The following is a 22,516-nucleotide window of genomic DNA, read 5'->3' on the forward strand; positions in this document are numbered from 1 at the left end:
TCTTTGACCAGTCCAGTTTATTATTAATTCGTATCCCCAGGTATTTGTAATCCTCCACTATGTCCCCACTGACCCGTTGGATGGAAACAGGGGTCACTGGTGCCTTAGCCCTCCTCAGGTCCACCACCAGCTCCTTAGTCTTTTTCACATTAAGCTGCAGATGATTCTGCTCACAGCATGTGACGAAGTTTCCCACCGTAGCCTTGTACTCAGCCTCATCTCCCTATGCATCCAACTATGATGGTATCCTATTACAACGAATGAAGGGCTTCCTCCCCAACATGGCCCTCCATTCCAGGAGCATAAGAACCCTACAACGTGGTCCTTCCCCACCAAGCTGTTGCGGTGGCTGCACCAAGCTTCAGTGCCTCCCTCAGCAATCGAACTCGAGCACATACTCCTGTGGTCTTGGAAGAGTCAGTCGGCAGCATTCTCCCACAGACCTCTCGACGTGCTGACAGCCCAAAGGGCGTCTTTCACCGAGGTGATGATCTGCCAACAGCGTTTGATGCTCGTCTCCGTGTGCATCACTGGGAACTGCCCGTAGAGCAGAGAGTCATCTGTCCCACAGCTGCTCAGGATGAACTGCGACACAGGCCCTTGCATCCTCCACTCGCTCGTTGCAAGCCCACAGTCCGCAAAGAGATGAGCTACCCCACTACAATCGTTCCACTGGTAGTACTCAGTAGCAGTGATGCTTTGGGCATGCAGGAAGGATCTGACAGTGAGGGCCCCTCTCACCACTAGCCAGGCAAGGTCTTGGTGCCTGTCAGTGAGGTCTGGTGATGAGGCATTTTGCCTGATGGTCTGGAGAGTCTGCTCAGGGAATCACCCAATTGTGTCTGTGGAGTCTTGTCCTGCAATGTCTGCAGGACGTTCTGTATTCTGATAGACTTGTGGTCAAAGGTGTTGGTCCAGAAGAACTTTTCTATGAAGGACAGGCAGTGTGGCATCGTCCAGCTGACTGGAACATTGCAAGACAGCGGCGCCAGACTCATCCTTCGCAACATCGCGGGCAGAAGGATCCTTGGCACGTCGTGGAATTTGGTGCCCAGGTATTTAGGTTCCACACACAGCCTGATGCAGCCACACATGAAGGTGGTGACATTGCCTCCGTTGCCCAGGGACCGGTGCCTTGCGGCCCATCTGACCCACTCCGTCTTGGAACCCCAGATGAACCTAAAGTCAGCTTGGGTGATTCCAGGGAAGAAAGTTCTGTGTTCCCTGTGACCTTTCTGTCATACAGACTGGCAGATCCTTAATATGTCCAGCTGACTTCCTTAAAGCTATGGAACACAGAGCCTCCCCCAAGGACCTTTTGGAAGGAGAGATTTGGTCACATCCAGATCTCAATATACAATAATGAAAAGCCTTGTGAAGGTAGATACTCAAAAGAGTGTTTTCCCCACAGTCGATGTACTAAGTATGTTAGTACACACCTTTAATGTGACGGGGGGTGGGGGGCGGAGAATTTACAAGGCAGGTTTTGCTTTTTATACAAAGTTAAGATTGGTGCCTTGCGCATGTTGTGCAGGGAGATGATGGAAGAACATTGAAATTAACATCTGAGAGGCGTTTCGACAGGCACACAAACAGGCAAGGAATTGTTTGTTAAGAACCTGGGCAGGTGGATGGGATTATTAAAACTGGCATAGTCAGCACAGACATTGTGGGCTGAAGGGCCTGTTCCTTTGCCATAGTGTTGTATGTTCTAGGAGTTCAATAATTTAGGAAAATGAGCATTTTCAGCATATACTGTTTTCAATCCAGACTTTCTTCATCAGCAGTATTTTCTTTGTATAAACATATCGCTCACCCACACCCATCTCCAGTTTCATTTCACAACATATGCAAAATGCTGGAGGAACTCAGCAGTCAGGCAGCATTTTGGGCAAGACCATTCATCAGCACTCCCGTCTCCAATCTCCTGCTGCAGGTTTCCTTCCCTCTCATGGATATTGCTCAACTTGATAGTTCTGGCTCCATCTGCCATTCCTAATTTTTCTCATTATCACCTCCTTTACTTATCAGATTCCGCCACTGGTAGACCTTTGCGTTCCTGCTCATCTCCAGCAGCTTTTTCTCCCCTACTCTCACCTCACTCCATCTGCCTCTCATTTTTCCCCCCACTTTGCCTTTAATCATCATCCATCCCCTCCACTCCCCTATCAGGAGCAACTTGCCTGTCATCTTTCAACACTCCCCTCTCATCCACAATGACCTCAGCCATCCCCTCTCCATTTTATAACGTTGGCTATCCCCTGTCTCCCATCTCCTGCTGCAGAGATTGGACCTGAGATGTCCTTCCCTCTCACTGATACTGCTCAGCTTGCTGAGTCTCTCCAGCAGATCGTCCTTGCCCTTTTCATTCCCTTCAGTCATTTAAACTTTTGCACCCACCATACTATTCCTTTTTATCTTCCTCCTCCCTCAATGTTTTCTGCATCATAAAACTAACTTTTTTTCAAATATGGTGACATATTTCAGTTGCACAGTCTGGTTTAAGATGGTGAATCTCAGTAACTTCTGGCTGGTGGTCAATGAAACAAAGAAAACAACTAAATACTTCGTTAATCACGTTTTCCAATGGGGATTGGCAGGATGGATGCTGAGAGAATGTTTCCACTAATGGATTGGTTTTGGAATAATGGATTGTATATTTGAGATGGAGAAACCTATTCTCTCAAAGGGATGTAAACTTTTGAAATTCACTGTCCTGTGAAGTTAGGCGGATTCGAATATGCATTTGAACAGTGAATAAGTTAAGAAATACATGATGGAACTAAGAAAGTGGTGCTGAGGCCACATTTTAATCTGTCATGATCTTCTGGGATGGGAGAGATGACTGGAGGGGACCATTGCGGAGAGGTGTAAAATTAGCCAGCTCCATCATGGGCATTAGCCTCCATAGTATCCAGGTCATCTTCAAGGACTGGTGCCTCAGAAAGATGGTGGCCATCATTGTGTACCTCCATGGTCCAGGACACGCTCTCTTCTCATTGCTACCATCAAGAAGAAGGTACAGAACCCTAAAGGCACACACTCAATGATTCAGGAACAGCTTCTTCCCCTATACCATCCAATTTCTTAATGGACATTGAACCCGTGAACAATACCTCACTATATTTTTGCACTTCTTATTTAAGTTAACTATATATATATATACTTATCATAATTCACAGTTTCCCCCCTATTATTATGTATTGTATTGTACTGCTGCCGCAAAGTCAATAGATTTCATGACATATTGTAGTGATATTAAATCTGATTCTGGCAAACTCCTCCCACTGCTGCTCATGTTTTTATTTTGTGTTTTGTATGTTATAACAGTGAAGGCACTTGAAAGAGATTGCAAAGTGCTTTATAAATGCAACCTCTTAATTTAATGCAACATTACTTCAAATTCAAGCTTACTGTTTGCTTTGAAGCTCAATATTTGGAGAACAACCAGGTGTTCTAATGCGCTAGAAATTCCCACTGCTTAGAATTTTTCCCTGTCTTTTCTAATCCATGCTAAATGAAACTTATTACAATTTTTTGATGTGTTTAGTAGTAAAATCAACAAAATCTGGAAATAATCAGCAATATTTGGGACTAACCTCTGCTGACGCACACCTAATTCAACACAAATCAGCCCAAAATGTCAACTGTGCTTTTTTTTCCATAGAAGCTGCCTGATTTGCAAAGTTCCTCCAACATTTTGTGTGTTGTTCAGATTTCCAGAATCTGCAGATTTTCTCTTGTTTGCGACACACCTAGTACATTTATGGCTTTTGCAATCTATGGCTTTTGCAATCAGTGTTGTGAGTGTCAGCAGTGGTTTTCCTAGAAAAGAATTAATTCCTGAATCACTGAAATCCATGTGAAAATCACAATATTAAGACCAACTCATTGAAAGCTATAAAAAGTAAAATTCCCACCTACTGGCCTCATTTCTGGGTCATAAGATTTATCTGTATTTTTAAAGCAGTTGCAGTTCTTCCTTCGATATGATCTCCCCTGCAGCACTCCCTGAAATGGCAAGTCATCAGTCACTGAAGTAATTAAGCCAAGTTCAATTATTTTTAATTCACTGAGCACTCAATTAACCTATCATATCTTTAATTCACCAAACATTAAGCCCAATTTCAGTAGCCGATGGTAAAAGTACATGGTTAAAAGGCACTGCATTTTTTAACAGAAGAATCTTTCTATAACATTATTATGTTCTCATAAAATTTATTTTCTAATTAGCACAGCTTTAGATCTGCAAATAGATCTTGAGGACCTCAAAAACCGACAATTTTTAATAGGAGTGACTCAACTTCTTTTAAAGTAGCAAAAAATAGGCTCTTCAGAAAAATAGCAATTTGCATATTTCCTAGTATATTGCACATTAGCTAACCTGGGTATAATCCAAGCATCCTTTTTTAAAAAAAAGAAAACTTCGTCATAGAAGTTTCTAAACTACACCACTGAAAGCACCTTACATGCAGATCTATATCAGAAAAAAATGACATTAATGCATTGACAAGAGGAAGATAGAAAATGATTGAAATATCTAGTGTAGGTAAGGTTACACAGCCGCAGGACTTCTGAAAATACCGTTTTTAATAAATTGGATAAGCAAAGGGACCTCTGTTCAACTAAAACAATAGTTTTATCTTTGGCTTAATAATGTATTTTGAACAGCTAGTGCTGTGGCTTAATTGGTTCAAGCGCCTGCCTTGTAAACAGGGGATCCTGAGTTCAAATCTCAGCAGTGCCTACTACAGGCAGACAACCAGCTGGCACAGTAGCGGAGCAGTTCGAATAATGCTCATTACTGTGCCAGCAATCAGGTTTCAATAATGTATTTTGCACCAATATTTCTGTTCAGTTCTTCTGTCTGGTAGATCTTGTTAAATATTTCTCTGAGTGAAGATTTTCCTAATTTGTGCTTTAGCTTTACATTCTTCAGTCAGGAGGTAGGGAAATCTAAGGCATTCATTCAAAAATAATGAAGCAACAGTAATATTTTGTCTAAATCTCAAAACTGTCTGATGTAAAGGGCAACCTAAATAGTTAAAAAAAATCTGGAAACATTCAGCAACAATACTGTACTTACCTTTAGAAGCAGAGATTAAATTTGTCTTCCAAGTGGTGTTAGTGCCTGGAATCCTGTTGAAATTAATTGAGGAATTGTTCAAAGAAAACTGACCACAAATGTCTCACTGTCACAGTGAGTACAAGCCAATTCTGATTCAGAATCCCAATCACATTATTGCCAGTACATAAAACATCCCAGAATTGATTCTGGTTCAGTGCCAAGCATAAAACAATACCATAACAGGCAACACAACTGCAACCATCTACTTACAAGACAATAGTACACTTAACAAGACAATCGACACCTAGTAGAATGGCCACATGCACAGAGGTCAATAATCAAACTTAAATAAACGTGAACATATGAACAGACTCAATAATGATCAACAATTCAGAAGAAAATTTGTCAAACCATGTGGCTGATCCTAAACCGAGATTTTACATTTACAGGTACTTGAAGGATTGAGTAGCTAAGTAGCATTACTTTATTCTCTAGTCATCTCGCTGAGAACATGATTTTCGTATTTACGAAGTCATCACAAGAGAATGCTTGTACTTATGTGTGGAATCTCTCACTGTGGACAGGAGTGATTGATTATACATACACTTCCCACATCTCTGTAAGAAGTTTGCTATGTTGCTGCAAATAGTGTTGTAAATCAATGAACCCAACTCAAAGTAAATGCTGCAGTGCACAACAACAACAAATTGCAGAAGCCCATGCCAAGTAATTAATGTTTGAGGCTGGGGGAGGATATACATACTGTATGTTAGCAAGTAAAGATCAAAGAACTATAGATGCTGGAAATCTGATATAAAAACAGAAAAAGCAGAATCTGTGGGGAAAAAAATCAATTTTTTTTAGATCAGAGACCCCTCATCTGCATTTTTGGCTTTTGTTTCAGCTTCACATCTGTAAATCTTAATATTTCACTTACTTGTTGAATTCACTGCCACCTCTCTTCCAGGAGTGCTTAATTCGAAGATGTTCTACATTGATCCATGAATGTCTCTCTTGCCTTGTTCATTTTCTCAGGCGCCTCATTCCCATGTTGTCTGCGATAACCTGTTCACCAAAACCCGCTTCTACAGTACATCTCTCTCCTAGGCACATTTATCCTGATCCAACTTATCACTTGACAATTCCAACTGAGATTTCATTTTTCACAATTTGGACCCACCCATGATCAAAGGTTTGTTGAAACTTTAAAAAGTTGCTTGAAGATCTGATGTTGTAATATTTCTGTTGCGTAACACACAAGCTAATAACTAATCTTAATGTTTTAGAATTGTTTAATATAGTATTCACATTGATTGTTAAAACTCTAGTTACTGAGGGAACTGCACTATATTGAAAGTCAAACCAGGGTAGGACATACACAGGAATAGCAGTGGCTGGGTAGTTTCGTAGAACAGCGGGACCTGGGCGTACAAGCATATATTTCCTCGAAAATAGTAACACAACTACACGTGGTCGCGCAGAGTATTTCTTTCCACTTTCGAGGCGAAAAAGTATTTGGAGGAGAACTTCCCTACTGATATAGTCACTACTCTCCAATAAATGAGTGATTCTGATCGTGAAAGATGGTTTTCGATTCCTTAAACCAGGGTTAGTCTCTGGCTATTGGTATAGGTTTATCCTATACTTCATATTTAAGTTAAAGTGTGCTTTCGTTATATTAATCGCTTTGTCTTATACACTTTAACTACTATACTATATTTTTGACTATTATTTTTGTTCCCTTGAAGGTATATTTTTAACCTTTCGAAGGGAATTTTTTTTTTTATTATCAAGATAGTGGTTTTTTGCAAAATATTCTTGGTTTTGTTTAAGATGGCGTTATTGTTTCTCTTTTCGTCTTCTTTCTATAATGCATCGCTTATCATAGTTTAAATACTTCTTGATTTGTTTGGGTTATAACCCGATTTATAAACTTTTAGTGATTATATTCTTTTTTTTTACAACTAAGCATATCAAGAAGCGTAGTTTTTAGTATTGCGATCATAATTCTTAAAGTTGGGGTGATTTTTTTAATATATCCTTTAAACACGGAGTGGTCTGCCGCTGATATGGGGGTAGAGGTAGTCTCATTTTTTCCTTTTTCTAGCCATATTTTGGCTTTTTTTCTTTTTCGTGTGGGGGTGGGGGTTGGTCTGTTTTCCTTTTTAATTTTTCTCTTATCAATTTGTTTTAGTTTTTTTACTTGGGCTGTTCTTGAACTACAAATATGTCTACGATGTTGTCACTTCCGGGCCCGCTCTTTATTTTTGTTCCTCTTCCGGGTGCATGAGTTTATAACATGGTTAACCCTTTCTATACCAAAGGGATGACTTTAGAAACATGGCTCAAACCATTAACTTTATGTCTTGGAATACTAATGGTTTAAACCATCCGATTAAATGAAAGAAGATTTTCAAAGTATTCCAAAGACTTAATGCTCATATCATTTTTGTACAAGAAACTCATGTGAGGAAGGAGGACAAATATCGCTTTTTTAAGTCCTGGCGGGGTCAACAGTATCATTCGAATTCGAATGCCAAAGTTAAGGGAGTTTCAATTTTTATTGACTCCTCTATTGCATTTGTTCAACATGATATCCTTTCGAATCCGAATGGTAGATTTTTGTTAATTACGGGTTTACTCGGTAATAAAAAGGTTGCTATGGTTAATGTTTATGCTCCAAATGTCGATTGTCCTGACTTTTTTAAGTCCTTATTTACTTCTTTACTAATTTAAATGAATATAAGTTAATAATGGGTGGTGACTTTAATTGTTGTCTAAATCCTTTGATGGACAAATCTACATCTATCCAGACTTTACCCAATAAGTCGGCCACTTGTATTAACTCCTTTTTGACTGATAATGGAGTTTTTGATATTTGGAGATTTCGTCATCCTAATGACAAAGAGTTTTCTTTTTTCTCACATGTTTATCACTCCTATTCAAGAATTGATTATTTTTTTATTGACTCTTGTTTTATTCCATCGGTAATTGGTTGTAATTATGATATTATAGCTATTTCCGACCATGCTCCATTAAAACTTTCTATTAATTTTACGGATACAGCTTTAAGTGCTAGACAATGGCGATTTGACTCTACCTTATTGCAAGAGCCGGACTTTATTAAATTTATGAAGGAGCAGATCGATTTCTTCTTTTCAACTAATTCCACGGATGATATCTCTTGCGGAATACTTTGGGACATCTTTAAAGTGTATATACGTGGACAGATTATCTCTTATTCTGCTGGTCTGAGAAAACGCATTAAGAAGGAAACTCTTTTATTGGTTGATAAAATTAAAGAGATTGACAAGAAATATTCGACTACTCCTAGCAGGGAGCTTTACAAACAAAGGGTTGAACTTCAAATGGAACATAGTTTATTACTTACATCTCCGATTGAAAATCAATTAATGAAAACCAGATCTGATTTCTATATACACAGTGATAAATCGGGAAAACTGTTAGCTAGTCAGCTGAAGAATGTTTCAGTTAAACGTCAAATCACTAAGGTTCGTCAGCAGAATGGGGATTTGACAGTTAACCATGATGAGATAAATAAGTCTTTTCAAGACTTTTATACCTCCCTGTATCAATCTGAATTCCCTCAGGATCATAATACCATGTGTGATTTTCTCGGGAAATTGAATTTTCCAAAACTATCATCTGATGATCTTTCAGTACTAGATACTCCGTTTACGGATGCGGAAATTAAAGGGGTTATTTCCTCAATGAATTCTGGGAAAGCACCAGGTCCAGATGGGTACACAGTAGAATTTTTAAAATGTTTTTCTGCTACTCTCTCTCCTTGGCTATGCAAGGTTTTTGAAGAAGCAATTAGATTGGGGAATTTGCCACAATCTTTTTATAGAGCTTCCATTTCCTTAATACTGAAGAAAGATAAAGACCCTACTGATTGTGCATCTTATAGACCAATATCTCTATTGAATGTGGATTCTAAGATTTTTTCCAAGTTACTGGCTTCCAGGCTGGAGAAGGTATTACCCCAAATTATTTCGGAAGATCAAACTGGTTTTATTAAAAATCGCTATTCTTTTTTCAATGTTAGGAGATTACTGAATATTGTTTATACTCCTTCACATAACACTTCAGAATGTGTTATTTCATTAGATGCGGAGAAAGCATTTGATAGAGTTGAATGGCCTTACTTATTTTATGTGCTGGAGAAGTTTAATTTCAGTCCGACCTTTATTTCTTGGATTAAACTGATTTATCAAACTCCACTAGCCTCAGTGTTTACTAATAATCAAAGATCTCCATTTTTTCGTTTATTTCGGGGCACTAGACAAGGTTGTCCTCTTAGTCCATTACTATTTAACATCGCTTTAGAGCCTTTGGCAATTGCCATCAGAGAATCACAGGATATTTTGGGTATTAATTGTGGAACAGATATTCATAAGGTATCTTTGTACGCAGATGATTTATTATTATTCATCTCTAACCCTGAGAAATCTATTCCAGCAGTCTTATCATTGTTGGCTCAATTTAGTGAGTTTTCTGGGTATAAGTTAAATCTTAATAAGAGTGAATTGTTTCCTTTGAATAGACAGGTCCCAAGCTATGGTATTTTACCTTTTAAATTAGTTAATGACTTTTTTACTTACTTAGGGATTAAAATTACAAAAAACCATAAAGAATTATTTAGGTTTAATTTTCTACCCTTAATTGATCAGATTAAAGGCTTGTTTACTAAGTGGTCACCATTATCTTTATCTCTGATAGGTAGGATTAATGCTATTAAGATGGTTATTTTACTTAAATTTTTATATATTTTTCAAGCGGTACCAATTTTTATTCCGAAATCCTTTTTTACTAATGTTGATTCAAAAATTTCCTCATATATATGGCAGAATAAAAATCCCAGGTTAGGTAAAATATACTTACAGAAGACAAAGAAGGATGGTGGGTTGGCATTACCCAATTTCAGATTTTATTATTGGGCAGTTAATATTAGATATTTGATATGTTGGTTGAAAGAATGGGATGGTCCTTTTGGCCCTCATTGGGTGAGTTTGGAAACTAAATCGGTATCTGGTTATGCTCTGGGTTCTATTTTAGGGACATCTCTCCCTTTTGCTCTTTCTAAATTGCCGAATCGAATTGACAACCCGATAGTTAAATATACCTTACGTATATGGTTTCAATTTCGGAAATTTTTCGGGTTGACTCAATTCGTGTTAAATAGTCCTATTGTATCTAATTGTTTTTTCCACCCCTCAATTATAGATCAAGCTTTTTTGGCTTGGAAAATTAAGGGATTATTAAGATTTTCCGACTTATTTTTGGACAACTGTTTTATGTCTTTTGAGCAATTATCTAATAAATATAATTTGCCTAGACTTCATTTTTTTAGATACTTACAGGTTAGGCATTTTTTAAGTACGGTACTTCCTACGTTCCCAAATTTTGTGTCTTCAGATATTTTGGAGAGTTTGTTTGAATTAAACCCTTTTCAAAAAGGGCTTATATCAAAACTTTATAATATAATTATGAAGATACGTTCAGTGCCCTTTGATAAGACCAAAAATGATTGGGAAAGAGAGCTTAATCTTATTATTCCTATTGAGAATTGGGATAGAATTCTTCAATTAGTTAATACATCATCTATATGTGCCAAACATTCATTAATACAATTTAAGGTTGTACATAGGGCCCATATGTCCAAGGATAAATTAGCTCATTTTTATTCTTATATAAACCCTATTTGTGACAGATGTCAATTAGAAATCGCGTCTTTAACTCATATGTTTTGGTCATGTCCGCTTTTGAAAAAATATTGGAAAGATATTTTTGATATTATCTCGGCGGTACTGAACATCGATTTACAACCCCATCCTATTACCGCAATTTTTGGTTTACCGATGATGGACTCACTCCATTTATCTCCTTCCGCCTGTCGAATGATTGCTTTTCTCACTTTGATGGCTAGAAGATCTATTTTGTTGAATTGGAAGGAAATTAATCCTCCCACGGTATTTCATTGGCTTTCTCAAACTATGTTATGTCTAAATTTAGAAAAAATTAGAAGTGCTGTATTTGATACTTCTATTAAATTTGAAAAGATATGGAGACCATTTATTCAATATTTTCATATGATGTAATGGCCCTGTGCCAAGCTTATTGGTTTTTTCAGCTTTAATTGTACGTATGTTGAGAGGATCGGAGTTGACGACATTGATGTTTATGTATTCTTGTGAGATACTATAAACAGCCCTTTTTTTAAATCTTTTTTTTAGTTCTTTTTTCAGTTTGTTTTTCTTTCTTTGCTTTTTTTTTCTTTAGATATTAGATTAGTAGATTAGTTAACTTTTCATATATAGATTTTTTTCTCTTTTTTTATATTATATATTATGAAATATCTAGATTTACCTTGTTCATATATATACTATATGGTTTATGTTTTGGGAAAACTTATTTATACTGTATTCATTGCTTATGTATTCCTTCATGTGTAATGGGAGTTTGTATGTTTGTAATCCCTTATTAATATTTTAATTGTATTTTGTTCATAATATTTTTAATACTAATAAAAAGATTGAAAGAGAGACAACTACACATGGTGATGAAGGTAATCGGCATGCTGGCCTTCAGCATAGAGTCATAGAACACCACAGCACAGAAAGAGACCCTTCGGCCCATCTAGTTATGCATGAACCATTAATTTTCCTAGTCCTATCGACCTGCTTCTGGACCATAGCCATTCATATCTCTCACATCCATACCTATCTATATCCCTCATAATTGTGTATACCTCTATCAAATCTCGCCTCAGTCTTCTAGAGAGTAAAGTCCTAGCCTATTGAAGCTTTCTCTTTAACTCAGGACCTCAAGTCCTGGCAACATCCTTGGGAATGTTCTCTGTATTCTTTCAATCTCATTGACACCGTTCCTGTAGGTAACACAATGCTCCACATAAGGCCTCAGCAATGTCTTATAAAATGTCCACAAAACATGCCAGCTCCGGTACTCAGGATTTATGAAGGCCAATGTGCCAAAAGCTTTCTTTACAGCCCTACGTACCCGTGCACCACTTTCAAGGAATTATGGATCTGTACTCCCAGATCCCTCTGTTCCGTTCTACTGCAAACCTCAGTCCCCTACAGCATGCCATGTAAGACCTACCCTGGTTGGTCCTCCTAAAGTGTAACACCTCACAGTTGTCTAAATTAAATTCCATCTGCCATTTTCCAGTCCATTTTTACAGCTGGTCCAGATCCTGCTGCAAGCTTTAATAGTTTTCCTCACTATCCAGTACACTCCCAATCTTGGTGTCATTCGCAAATTTACCGACATAGCTTACCATATTATCATTCAGATTGTTGATATAGATGACAAACAACAATGGACCCAGCACTGATCTCTACAGCACACCACTAGTCACAAGCCTCCAGTCGGAGGAGGGTAACGATCTATAACCACACCCAACTTCTTCTGCGAAGTCAATGTTTAATGTAATTTACTATCTTATCTTGAACGCCAGGCATCTGAACCCTCCTGACGAACCTCCCATACGAGACCTTGTCAAATGCCTTGCTAAAGCTCACGTAGACATCCACTGCCTTGCCTTCATCAGCTTTCCTGGTAGCTTCCTTGAAAATCTCTGTAAGATTGGTTCGACACAACCTACCACACACAGTCATGAAGACAATCTTTCTGAGGAGACAGATCTCAAAGTTGTATACTGTATTTGTACTTTGATAATAAATGTAATTTCAACTTTGAACTTAATCAGTCCCTGTCTATACAAATACTTATATGTCCGTTCCCTTAGAATGCCTTCCAACAACTTTCCCCTTACTGACTGCAGGCTCACCAGCCTATAATTTCCTGGATTATTCTCAGAGGCTTTCTTAAACTATGGAACAACATTAGCTATCTCCAATCCTCCGGCACCTCACCCGTGATGTTTTAACTATCTCGTCTAGGGACCCTGCAATTTCTGCACTAGCTTCACACAGGTTCTGAGGGAACATGCTGTCTGGCACTGGGAATTTATCCATCCCAATATACCTAAAGATAGCAAACACCTCCTCTTCAAGCACCTCATTTATCCTTGTTTGCCTACACTTACCATGCGCCTCCTTTGTCTTAACCAGGCCCTCAATATCTCTCGAAAACCAAGGTTCTCTAAACCTGTTATCTTCACCTTTTATTCTTACAGGAGCACACAAGCTCTTTACCTCAAAATTTCACTTTTGAGGGCTTTATACTTACCAAGTACAGCTTTGCCGGGGAACAGCCTGCCCCAATCCACACTTGCCAGATCCTTCCTGATACCACCAAAATTGGCCTTTCTCCAATTTATAATCTCTACCTGAGTACCAGACCTAATCTTTTCTATAATTACCTTGAAACTAATGGCATTATGATCACTAGGTGCAAATTGTCCCCCTTCACGAAGTTCTATCACCTGCCCTGTCTCATTCCATAATAGAAGATCTAATAACACCCACAGAATGGTGGAGGAACTCAGCAGTCCAGGCAGCATCAATGGAAAAGATCAGTTGACGTTTTGGGCTGAGACCCTTCAGCTGGATTGGAGAAAAAGAGTTGAGGAGTAGAGTTAAAAGGTGGGAGGGGAGGGAGAAGCACAATGTGATAGGTGAAATTGGGAGGGAGAAGGGTAATGTAAAGAGCTGGGAAGTTGACTGGAGAAAGAGATACAGGGCTGGAGAAGGGGGAGTCTGATAGGAGAGGATAGAAGGCCTTGGAAGAAAGCAAAGGAGGGGAGGAGCACCAGAGGGAGGCAATGGGCAGGCAAGGAGAAGAAGTGAGAGAGGGAAAAGTGGATGGGGAAAGGTGAAGGAAAGGGGGGAGGTCCATAACTGGAAGTTCGAGAGATCGATGCTCATGCCATCAGGTTGGAGGCTACCCAGATGGAATATAAGGTGTTGTTCCTCCAACCTGAGTGTGGCCTCATCATGACAGTGGATAGACATATCGGAATGGGAATGGGTGGCCATTTGGAGATCCCACTTATTCTGACAGGTCTGATAGGTTGCTCAGTGAAGCGGTCTCCCAATCTATATCAAGCTTCACCAATAAACTAGAGGTCACACCAGGAGCACTGGACACAGTGCTTGATCCCGACATACTCAGAGGTGAAGTGTTGCCTCATCTGGAAGGACAGTTTGGGGCCCTGAATGGTAGTGAGTGAGGGAGGTGTAGCAACTGTTCCGCTTGCAAGGTTAAGTGCCAGGAGGGAGAACCAGCTGAGCTCCCGTGGTATTTTGTGTATGTCGCTTGGATCTCCAGCATCTGCAGATCTTCTTTTGTTTGTGATTAGTCCCAACATATTCAACCTTTTGATTCCTGACTTCTAGGTAGGCTTAACAACATCCTTCTCCAAAATCTATTCTAGAGTTCTGGTTCTATCTGGTCTAGAATTCTGGTTTCCATCCTTCTGCAACTCTAAGGTAACACCCCCCACCCCTGTATAGCAGTAGCAAACCTTTCTGCTACAATGTTAATCCCCCTCCAGTTCAGGTGCAAACCATCCCTCTCAAATACTTGCACTAATGGCACTTTGTGCATTACTGTGACATTCTGGTACTGCTGTGTTAAACCCTATGATCTTCCTACTTCTGTCCTCACCGGGATCTCTTTCACAGAATTTCCTGCCTGTTCCCATAACTATTGAATCCCTTTTCACCACATCTCTCCACTTCTCCTCTCTTCTCTTCTGAGCCACAGAGCCAGACTCATTGCCGAAGATCTTCAGCTTTCCCTCGGTAAGTCATCCCTCCCAAGTACCAGCATCCATGATACTTGTCATTGAGGGGAATGGCTACAGGGGTACTCTGCACTGTCTGCCTATTCCCTATCCCTCTCCTGACCGTTACACAGTCACCTGCCTTCTTTAACTTAGGTGTGACTCCCTGAAGCTCCAAAATATCAACTCATTCTCAAAAACGGACAACAAGCTTCAGCTCCGGTTATTTCTCACAGACGTAGTCATCAGAGACACTGGAATAATCAGGGGTATAGCATTCCAAATTCTATACCAGTACCTGACTTTTGCACACCATGGTCCTGAGAAACAAAGGTAAATGGGTGACCATCAGTAAGCAGAAAAGGGATAGACCACCAGCACATCAGAACAACAGGTATACTGCTTTGGATACTGTTGGGGGGGTGGGGGCGGAGAATGACATAGCAGAGGAAAGCCACAGTGGTCAGGCCTCTGGTAAGGTTGGTTATACACAACCTACCATGCACGAAGCCATGTTGACCATTCCTAATCAGTCCATGTCTATCCAATACTTATACACAGTCCCTTAGAATACCCTTCAATAATCTTCCCACTCCTGATGTCAGGTTGACCAGCCTATAATTTCCTGGTTTATTCTTAGAGCTTTTCTTTAACAGTGGAACAACATTGGCTATCCTCCAGTACTCCGGTACCTCTCCTGTCACTAAGGATGACTTACATATCTCTTGTTAGGACCCCTGTGATTTCTGCCCTTGCCTCCCACAGGACCTGAGGGTACACCTTGTCAGGCCCTGGGCATTTATCCACCCGGATTTGCCTCGAAACAGCAAACACCTCCTCCTCTGTAATCTGTACAGGGCCCATGAAGTTGATGCTGCTTTGCCTCACTTCTATAGAATCAGTGTCGGCCTCCTGGGTGAATACAGATGCAAGAAATCTATTCAAGATCTCCTCTATGCTTTTTGGCTCCAAGCATGGATTACCATTCTGATCTTCCAGAGGACTAATTTGTCCCTTGCAAACCTTTGGCACTATATTTGTGCATGTCAGAAAGAAATCTCCAGGATGTAGGAAAATATGTTGGATGATGTCTATCCCAAGTAATACCACATTGGAAGCATTGACACAAGTCAGATTGATACCATCCTTTTCTGATAACTTGCATAGAATATAAATGTAATCTTGCAGCATTGTTAACATTCCAACTACGAATGGAAATCTAACATATCATCACAGATTTTCTGAGAATTCTTTTACATTAACATAAACAGGAACAGAAGTAACTGTTGTTGTTTTGTATTGAACTACTCTTTTCATCCCATAAAATTCAATTTAGACAACTCATCTTTTTCTGATCTGGTTATCAGTTTAGGCGAGAGGCAAAAATTTTATTATGGGGTTTAACTCATTTCATCAGTTGTAGAAATATTCTGCAAAATTATCTAGATCTAAAGCCAAATTAATAAAACAGCATGGACTATTTATCTAACCTCACTATGAATATGTCAACCAGCATCCATAGAAACAAATATAAACTGGAGAACATTAAATTATTCTTCCCTTTACTCCATAATAAAGCTGAATTCTATTTTTGACAGCATCTTGAAGAGGTTGCTATATAATTATGAATTTAAATGGCATATTCCACATATTTGTGGCTCCTAGATATACAGTATCATCTTAATTTGTCTGTCTCTTGCTACTCAGATCTTGCAATATCATTTTCTTTTACACTCAGCTTTGTCACAGAAAAAATGTCCTGAATTACATTATGATACAGATTTAAAAAAAATAGACACTGAACAAAAAATACTGAAGGGTAGTACTGTCCAAAAGATTCATAAAAATGGTGGGTTTTACAGTAAGCTGTTAAAGGGAGAGTGAGCTTAAAGAAAGAAAAACAATGTGTGGGGTAGAGGCATCTGAAAACTAGTCGCTTAGGAGGAGAGGGGAGCAAAATGTTCTCGGGCAGTGAGTTCCAGCCCCCTAATATCCTGAGTTAAAAGCTGTTTTCTTCATGACTCCTCTAATCCTTCTACTAATAAATCTCCTGCTAGTTGCTACATATCTAATAAAGGTTCCCTCGAGTAAATCAATTTTTCAGTCAGTCAGACTGGAAAAGAAGGAAGTGATTCTTCTGAAACTTTGTTGGCAGCATGTGTCACCTAACTGGAAAAACTGGTGTAATAAGTTTCTTTTATTACAGCCAAACCCAATGAAAATCACATAAAACATTTTTCACCTGCATTATTCTTTATCCTCACTAAATGCTCCCACTACAGGACTTGTAATTTTAACTTCTGAACACTTTTTTCATGTAAAACAATCTAGATTCAAAGAATGGTCGATTATCCAAACAAAGATCGGACTGTGCTCCAAGCCACGCCTTTCCTCACCATAGCTTCATGTTACTGTTAACCACTGTGCAGGAGAATGTGCACAGACCAGGTTACTGGTATGCAGGCTGAAATCTGCAGGTGCGGGGTGGGTACAAATCAAGGGGAATAAAGTAGGAGCAATTCTATAATACAAAAGTGGTTTGAAACAATTCAATCAGGGACTTAGTTTTGAACATGCTTGATTTTGGAACAAACACAGTGTTTAATCAGGAAATACAGACCATTTATTAATTATGTGTTATATATGAAATAGCATTTTAAATACATTGGTAATCTATTATAAAAATCAGGCACTGCGTTATCAAATTTTTTTTGTTCATACAGGCCCATGTTGTAATTCTTCAGTTGCACCTCAGAGTCTAACCAACTGGGGCTCTATTCAATGGAGACTGAAGCAAAGAGAAATTTGTTTGCATCTAGCCACAAGCAATAAGCATACAGCCTTTTGGTCAAAGTATTACTGAGGGAGGCTTGCATCAGTTAGAACTCTACGAGTAGCCTGGGCCTGTTTATCTCATTTTTGTGAGGTACTTGGCCGGCGTGGCCGCAATTTGTGCATTCATTTTCCCCTACCTGTGCGTTAAACGCATATAATTTAATGAGTGTCGGGACTTAAGAAGTTCAGCATTAACAGATGCCCTGACTTCACTCCCAAAAGGGATATGCTCTTTATTACAAGCACAGATGGAAATCAATGCACAGGTTCTCAGTCACTGTCTGGAGAACCCTTTGAACCAATGTGTAGAAAATCCTACTGGTAAAATATGTTGTTTTTATTATAGGCAGCAACGATGAAAATCACGTGAAAGATTTTCAAATGTTTTCCTGCAGCAAAGCTCAACTCTTCGGGCCAAAAAACGAAATATCTGCAATCCGAAACTTCAGGTTTAATCAGTAAAATGATTTGAGGCACTAAATAAAATAACAGTACAACAGCTTGTCTTTGCGAATAAAAGGTATTCATTTGAATTACTGATGAGAAACTTAATTGCTGCAATAGGAGCTGAGTTCGGGTAGTGAAAAACTGCGTTTCTCAATCCCAAAAGCACTTCTGCTTTTTAAGGCCCAAGTCAAAAGTGTTACAGAATATTCTCCACTTGCCTGCACATTCCCCCCTTTACAGTGGCATACCAAAACTGCAGAGCATATTAGCTGGAAGATGCTTTGCAAGGGAAGGCTTCGCTGATGACATAACATGAAGGACAAAGATGGCTTATGCCGAGTAAAACTGGAGCCCAGGAACTTCCCTCAGTCATCATCCTCACTGTAGCTTTTAAAAGAACTGGAGCCCAAAGGTGCAGAGAGCTGTAAACAGAAGCTGGCTTTGCAGTCCACATCCAGAGAATTAAAAATAGTTGCCTATCTCCAACCCATAGGACTCAGTCAACATCTGTAAATGGCTTTTACTTTAAAATATTTTATGATTTATTGACGATGGGAAGTTCATTTTCATTTTTATGTTATAAATACTGTGAAAGGAAATAGTGAAGATGAGAAATGCTCAGGAGCTAAAAAATGGATGTAAAATGTGTTTTCTTGTGCGACCATGTTCTCTTTCTCTTTCTCGCTATTTTGAATGTGTGTGTGTGTGTGTGGGTTTCTGCGCCTTGACCCCAAAAGAACACTGTCTTGTTCGGCTGTATCCAAGCATGGTTGAAGGATAATTAAACTTGATTTGATTTGACTTTGCACATAATGGACTATCAAAGACTCACATAATCTAGAAAACTTCTAGGTCACTCCTAGCCTTCTTTGTGTCATGGGAAAGAAATTTAGCCAATCCATTTTCCCCATAACTAAAATCCTCTAATCCACACACCATTCTTTATAAAACTCCGGTTAGGCCACATCTAGAGTATTGCACACAGTTCTGGTCGCCCCAATATTGGAAGGATGTCGGGTCTTTGGAGAGGGTGCAGAAGAGGCTTATCTGGGTGTTGTCTGGTTTAAAGGGCACGTGCTATCATGAGAGACTGGATAAGCATAGGTTGTTTTCTCTGGAGTGGCAGAGGGTGAGGGAGATCTGATAGAGATTATGACAGAGTAGACAGGGAGTATCTGTTTCCCAGGGTTGAAATATCTGGCACCAGAGGGCGTGCATTGAAGGCAAGGGGTTTAGATTCAAGGGGGATGTGAGGGGCAAGTTTTTTACTCAGAGTTGCGGATGTCTGGAATGCACTGCCTGGTATGGTGGTAGAGGCAAATACATTAGATGTAAAAAAGATGGAGGGCTATAGATATTGGGTAGGTCGGAAGGATTAGTGTTTGCGTGTTTGAATTGTTCTGCACTGAGTGTCTTGTTCCTGTGCTGTACTGTTCTATGTTCTATGAATCTCCCCTACACCTCTGCCAGGACAAAATGCTGCCACTTCCTTCTGACAATGTGGTGACCAAAATTCCACACAGGACTCCAGTGTCGGCCAGTGTTTTGTGAAGTTACAACACAATGCCACAAACTTTTATATATTCTCTGTCCTGATTCACTCTCTGCGTGCAATCTTCAAGCAGAGAGAACTCAAGGTCTGAATGGAACTGAGGTTGCAGGAGCTGATGGCAGGAGTTCCAAGTGCTGGTGCCACTCCATGCAGGCTTCACTGCGGCCATTGATCACAGTGATTCTTTTTCTTTTATCTTCCACGTACTTTGTACAATATTATCCAACAATCGTAAGAAGCTGCAGAGAGTCATGGGCTCTGTCCGGTTCATCACAGCTCCATCCCTCTTCAGCATCAATTGTATGTACTTGAGACGCTGCTGCAAGAAAGCAACATCTATCATCAAAGATCCTCACCATCTAGGCCATGATATCTTCTGGGCTGGAGGTACAGAATCCTGAAGTCCAACAACACCATGTTCAAGACAGCTACTTCCCTTCAACCATTCGGCCCTTGAAACAACTTGTACAACTCTGATCTTCAACTTAGCAACAAATGCTGGGAAAACTTCAGTCACTTTGTATTACAATGGACTTAATTTTTTCATTCTAATTGTGTTTTTTTTCCATGTAAAAATTGTGTATAATTTATGTTTAAATCATGTTTTTCCTATAAATACTGCTTACGAACCTTTGGCGCTCCATTGCACCTGTGCATGTACGTACTTGTACATATATCACAATAAACTCAATGTTGACTTTGATGATCAGTAACACTCAACTGGAGTTGCTGATCTGTATGTAGTACAAGGAAACTTTTCAATTCAGTCTACTTCCTTCCAAATGAAACTAATTTATAAAATTGACTCTGGAGTAAATGTGAAAAAAAATTCCCATAAAATGCTACTTAGCTGAACTCCGTACTATGAAAATTTATTTCAATGGTGTAATAATTTGTTCTTCCAATCTAAGTTTTCCACATGCTCGATTACCTTAATGATTATCTTTCAATTACATCCTGTTTATAATGTAATCTGCAGATAAATTCCAGAAAATATTCTCATGTAATATAATGCTTTCATTTTCAAAAATGAATTAACTATTTCAGAAGGATACAAAATAATGTTTCAATTCAAGTGGGTTATGACATTTCCTTTCGAGAAACAAGGAAGTAGAAGTAAATATGAAAGATTCTTCAACAATGCCAAACAACTACCAAATTGAACCATATTTACCCTCTATAGTGACTGTAGTAAAATATCCGAACTCACCTGTGGTTCAGCAATCAAATCGTCAGTGTTACAGTATGAACAAGGTTTTTGTTCCTTCTGTCTTTCTGCTGTTTTTGAAGCTACCAAATTGAACTTTAGGTTCTGCTAAAGGGGGAGGAGACAGAGGTAACAAGGTACATGCAAACAAAAAGCCACACCTTTTTAACGTTGTGTATGTATGAAAGAAACTTCCGCAGCTCATGTCCCCATTGCAACAGTTGTAAACAGGAGTTGCCAAAACATCATTGGCTAAAACTGATAGAGGCAAAGTTGTTGAATGTAGTTTTAAGATTAAGAAATGGACAACTATAAAGTTAATTAACTGTCAAATTAAGGGCATGGAATTTGATTTGCATCTATGAAGCATAGTTCAGTGGAACTGGAGCAAACAGCCAGTGAGCAATAAATGGTATAGTTTGTGAGTTTTAAATTAGCAAAATGTATTGTTTATTTATTTTATTTATATGGAATAAGAATTAGCAGAAATTGAAGTTACACTGTTTTACCCTTCTACTGAAAATGATTTTTTAAAATAGTTTTCTAAGTCATTGAGAAAGTATGTTTGCACATTTAAATTTGTCTTCTCTCTAGAATGATTAATTTAAAAAAAATTTTAATCTTTGCACTTTGTAAAATGATGTTTGTAAGTAAATCATACCATTTCATAAAAGTAATTTCACAATTGAAGTTTCTACGTAAAGTTCTAACACTTTTACTTTTGATGTTAACCTTATGATGACTAATTTTTTGACTGTTCCATTTAACTTATTATTTCCCAATGCAGCTCTTGGGAACAGATTTTGCAGATTACTGAGGCGTTAAGCATGCTTGGTAAATTAGTTATTTCCTTCAAGCAGTTATATATTAAAAAATTGGAATGCCAATTTTACCAGCATAAATACAGGAAAATGGCTTCAGCTTGATAAAGTTACATTGGAATTAATTAAACCTTATTTTAAGGTTTAAGGTAGTGCAGCCGATTAGGCACTTAGCTTTAGAGATGGAAATGAAATCCCTATCTGTTTGATGAGATTAAGGTCACCATTTTTCTGTATTCTCCAAATGTAGTGACACATTTAGAGTCATAGAGCACTACAGCTCAGAAACAGGCCTTCGACCCATCTATTCTGTGTCATAACTCGACACAGTTCCACCTGGACCATGGCCCTTGGAATCAGAATCAGGCTTAATATCATCAGCATATTTTGTGACATTCGTTAACTTTACAGCAACAACACATTGAAAAAAATGATAAATAGATATAGAGAAATAAAACTGAATTATAGTAAGTATACTGTATATTTGTCTAAATTAATTAGCTATAAAATACGTTGTGTTCAGGTTAAGTCCTCAGAGGTACTGACACCCAGGAACTTGAAATTGCTCACTCTCTCCATTCCTGATCCCTCTATGAGGATTGGTTCGTGTTCCCTCGTCTTACCCTTTCTGAAGTTCACAATCATCTCTTTGGTCTTACTGACGTTGAGCGCAAGGTTGTTGCTGCGACACCACTCCACTAGTTGGTATATCTCGCTCCTGTACGCCCTTTCACCACCATTTGAAATTCTGCCCACAGTGGTTGTTTCATCAGCAAATTTATGGATGGCATTTGAGCTGTGCCCAGCCACACAGTCATGGGTGTAGGGAGAGTAGAGCACACATTCCTGTGGA

The 22,516-nt window shown here is 38.9% G+C and overlaps 1 protein-coding gene across 6 annotated transcripts in view; it reads right to left on the reverse strand.

The window, feature by feature from the left end:
* LOC140741840 (protein FAM3C-like) overlaps positions 1-21,046 on the reverse strand; it is a 44,860-nt gene extending 23,814 nt beyond the window's left edge. The window contains exons 1-5 of one of the 6 annotated variants that reach the window (XM_073072288.1): positions 20,846-21,046; positions 15,100-15,121; positions 6,006-6,133; positions 5,087-5,139; positions 3,921-4,011 (exon numbers count right to left, since the gene is read on the reverse strand). In XM_073072288.1, the coding sequence (XP_072928389.1) occupies positions 3,921-3,933 (13 nt within the window). In that variant the 5' untranslated portion in view covers positions 3,934-4,011; positions 5,087-5,139; positions 6,006-6,133; positions 15,100-15,121; positions 20,846-21,046. Of the gene's footprint in view, positions 1-3,599; positions 3,810-3,920; positions 4,012-5,086; positions 5,140-6,005; positions 6,134-15,099; positions 15,122-20,845 lie in introns of those variants that run through there. The other 5 variants (XM_073072287.1, XM_073072293.1, XM_073072289.1 and 2 more) reach the window with 5 other exon arrangements.
* Positions 21,047-22,516: the final 1,470 nt, after the last annotated feature.

The sequence above is a fragment of the Hemitrygon akajei genome, chromosome 19 (assembly GCF_048418815.1).
Source record: "Hemitrygon akajei chromosome 19, sHemAka1.3, whole genome shotgun sequence".
Lineage (NCBI taxonomy): Eukaryota > Metazoa > Chordata > Chondrichthyes > Myliobatiformes > Dasyatidae > Hemitrygon > Hemitrygon akajei.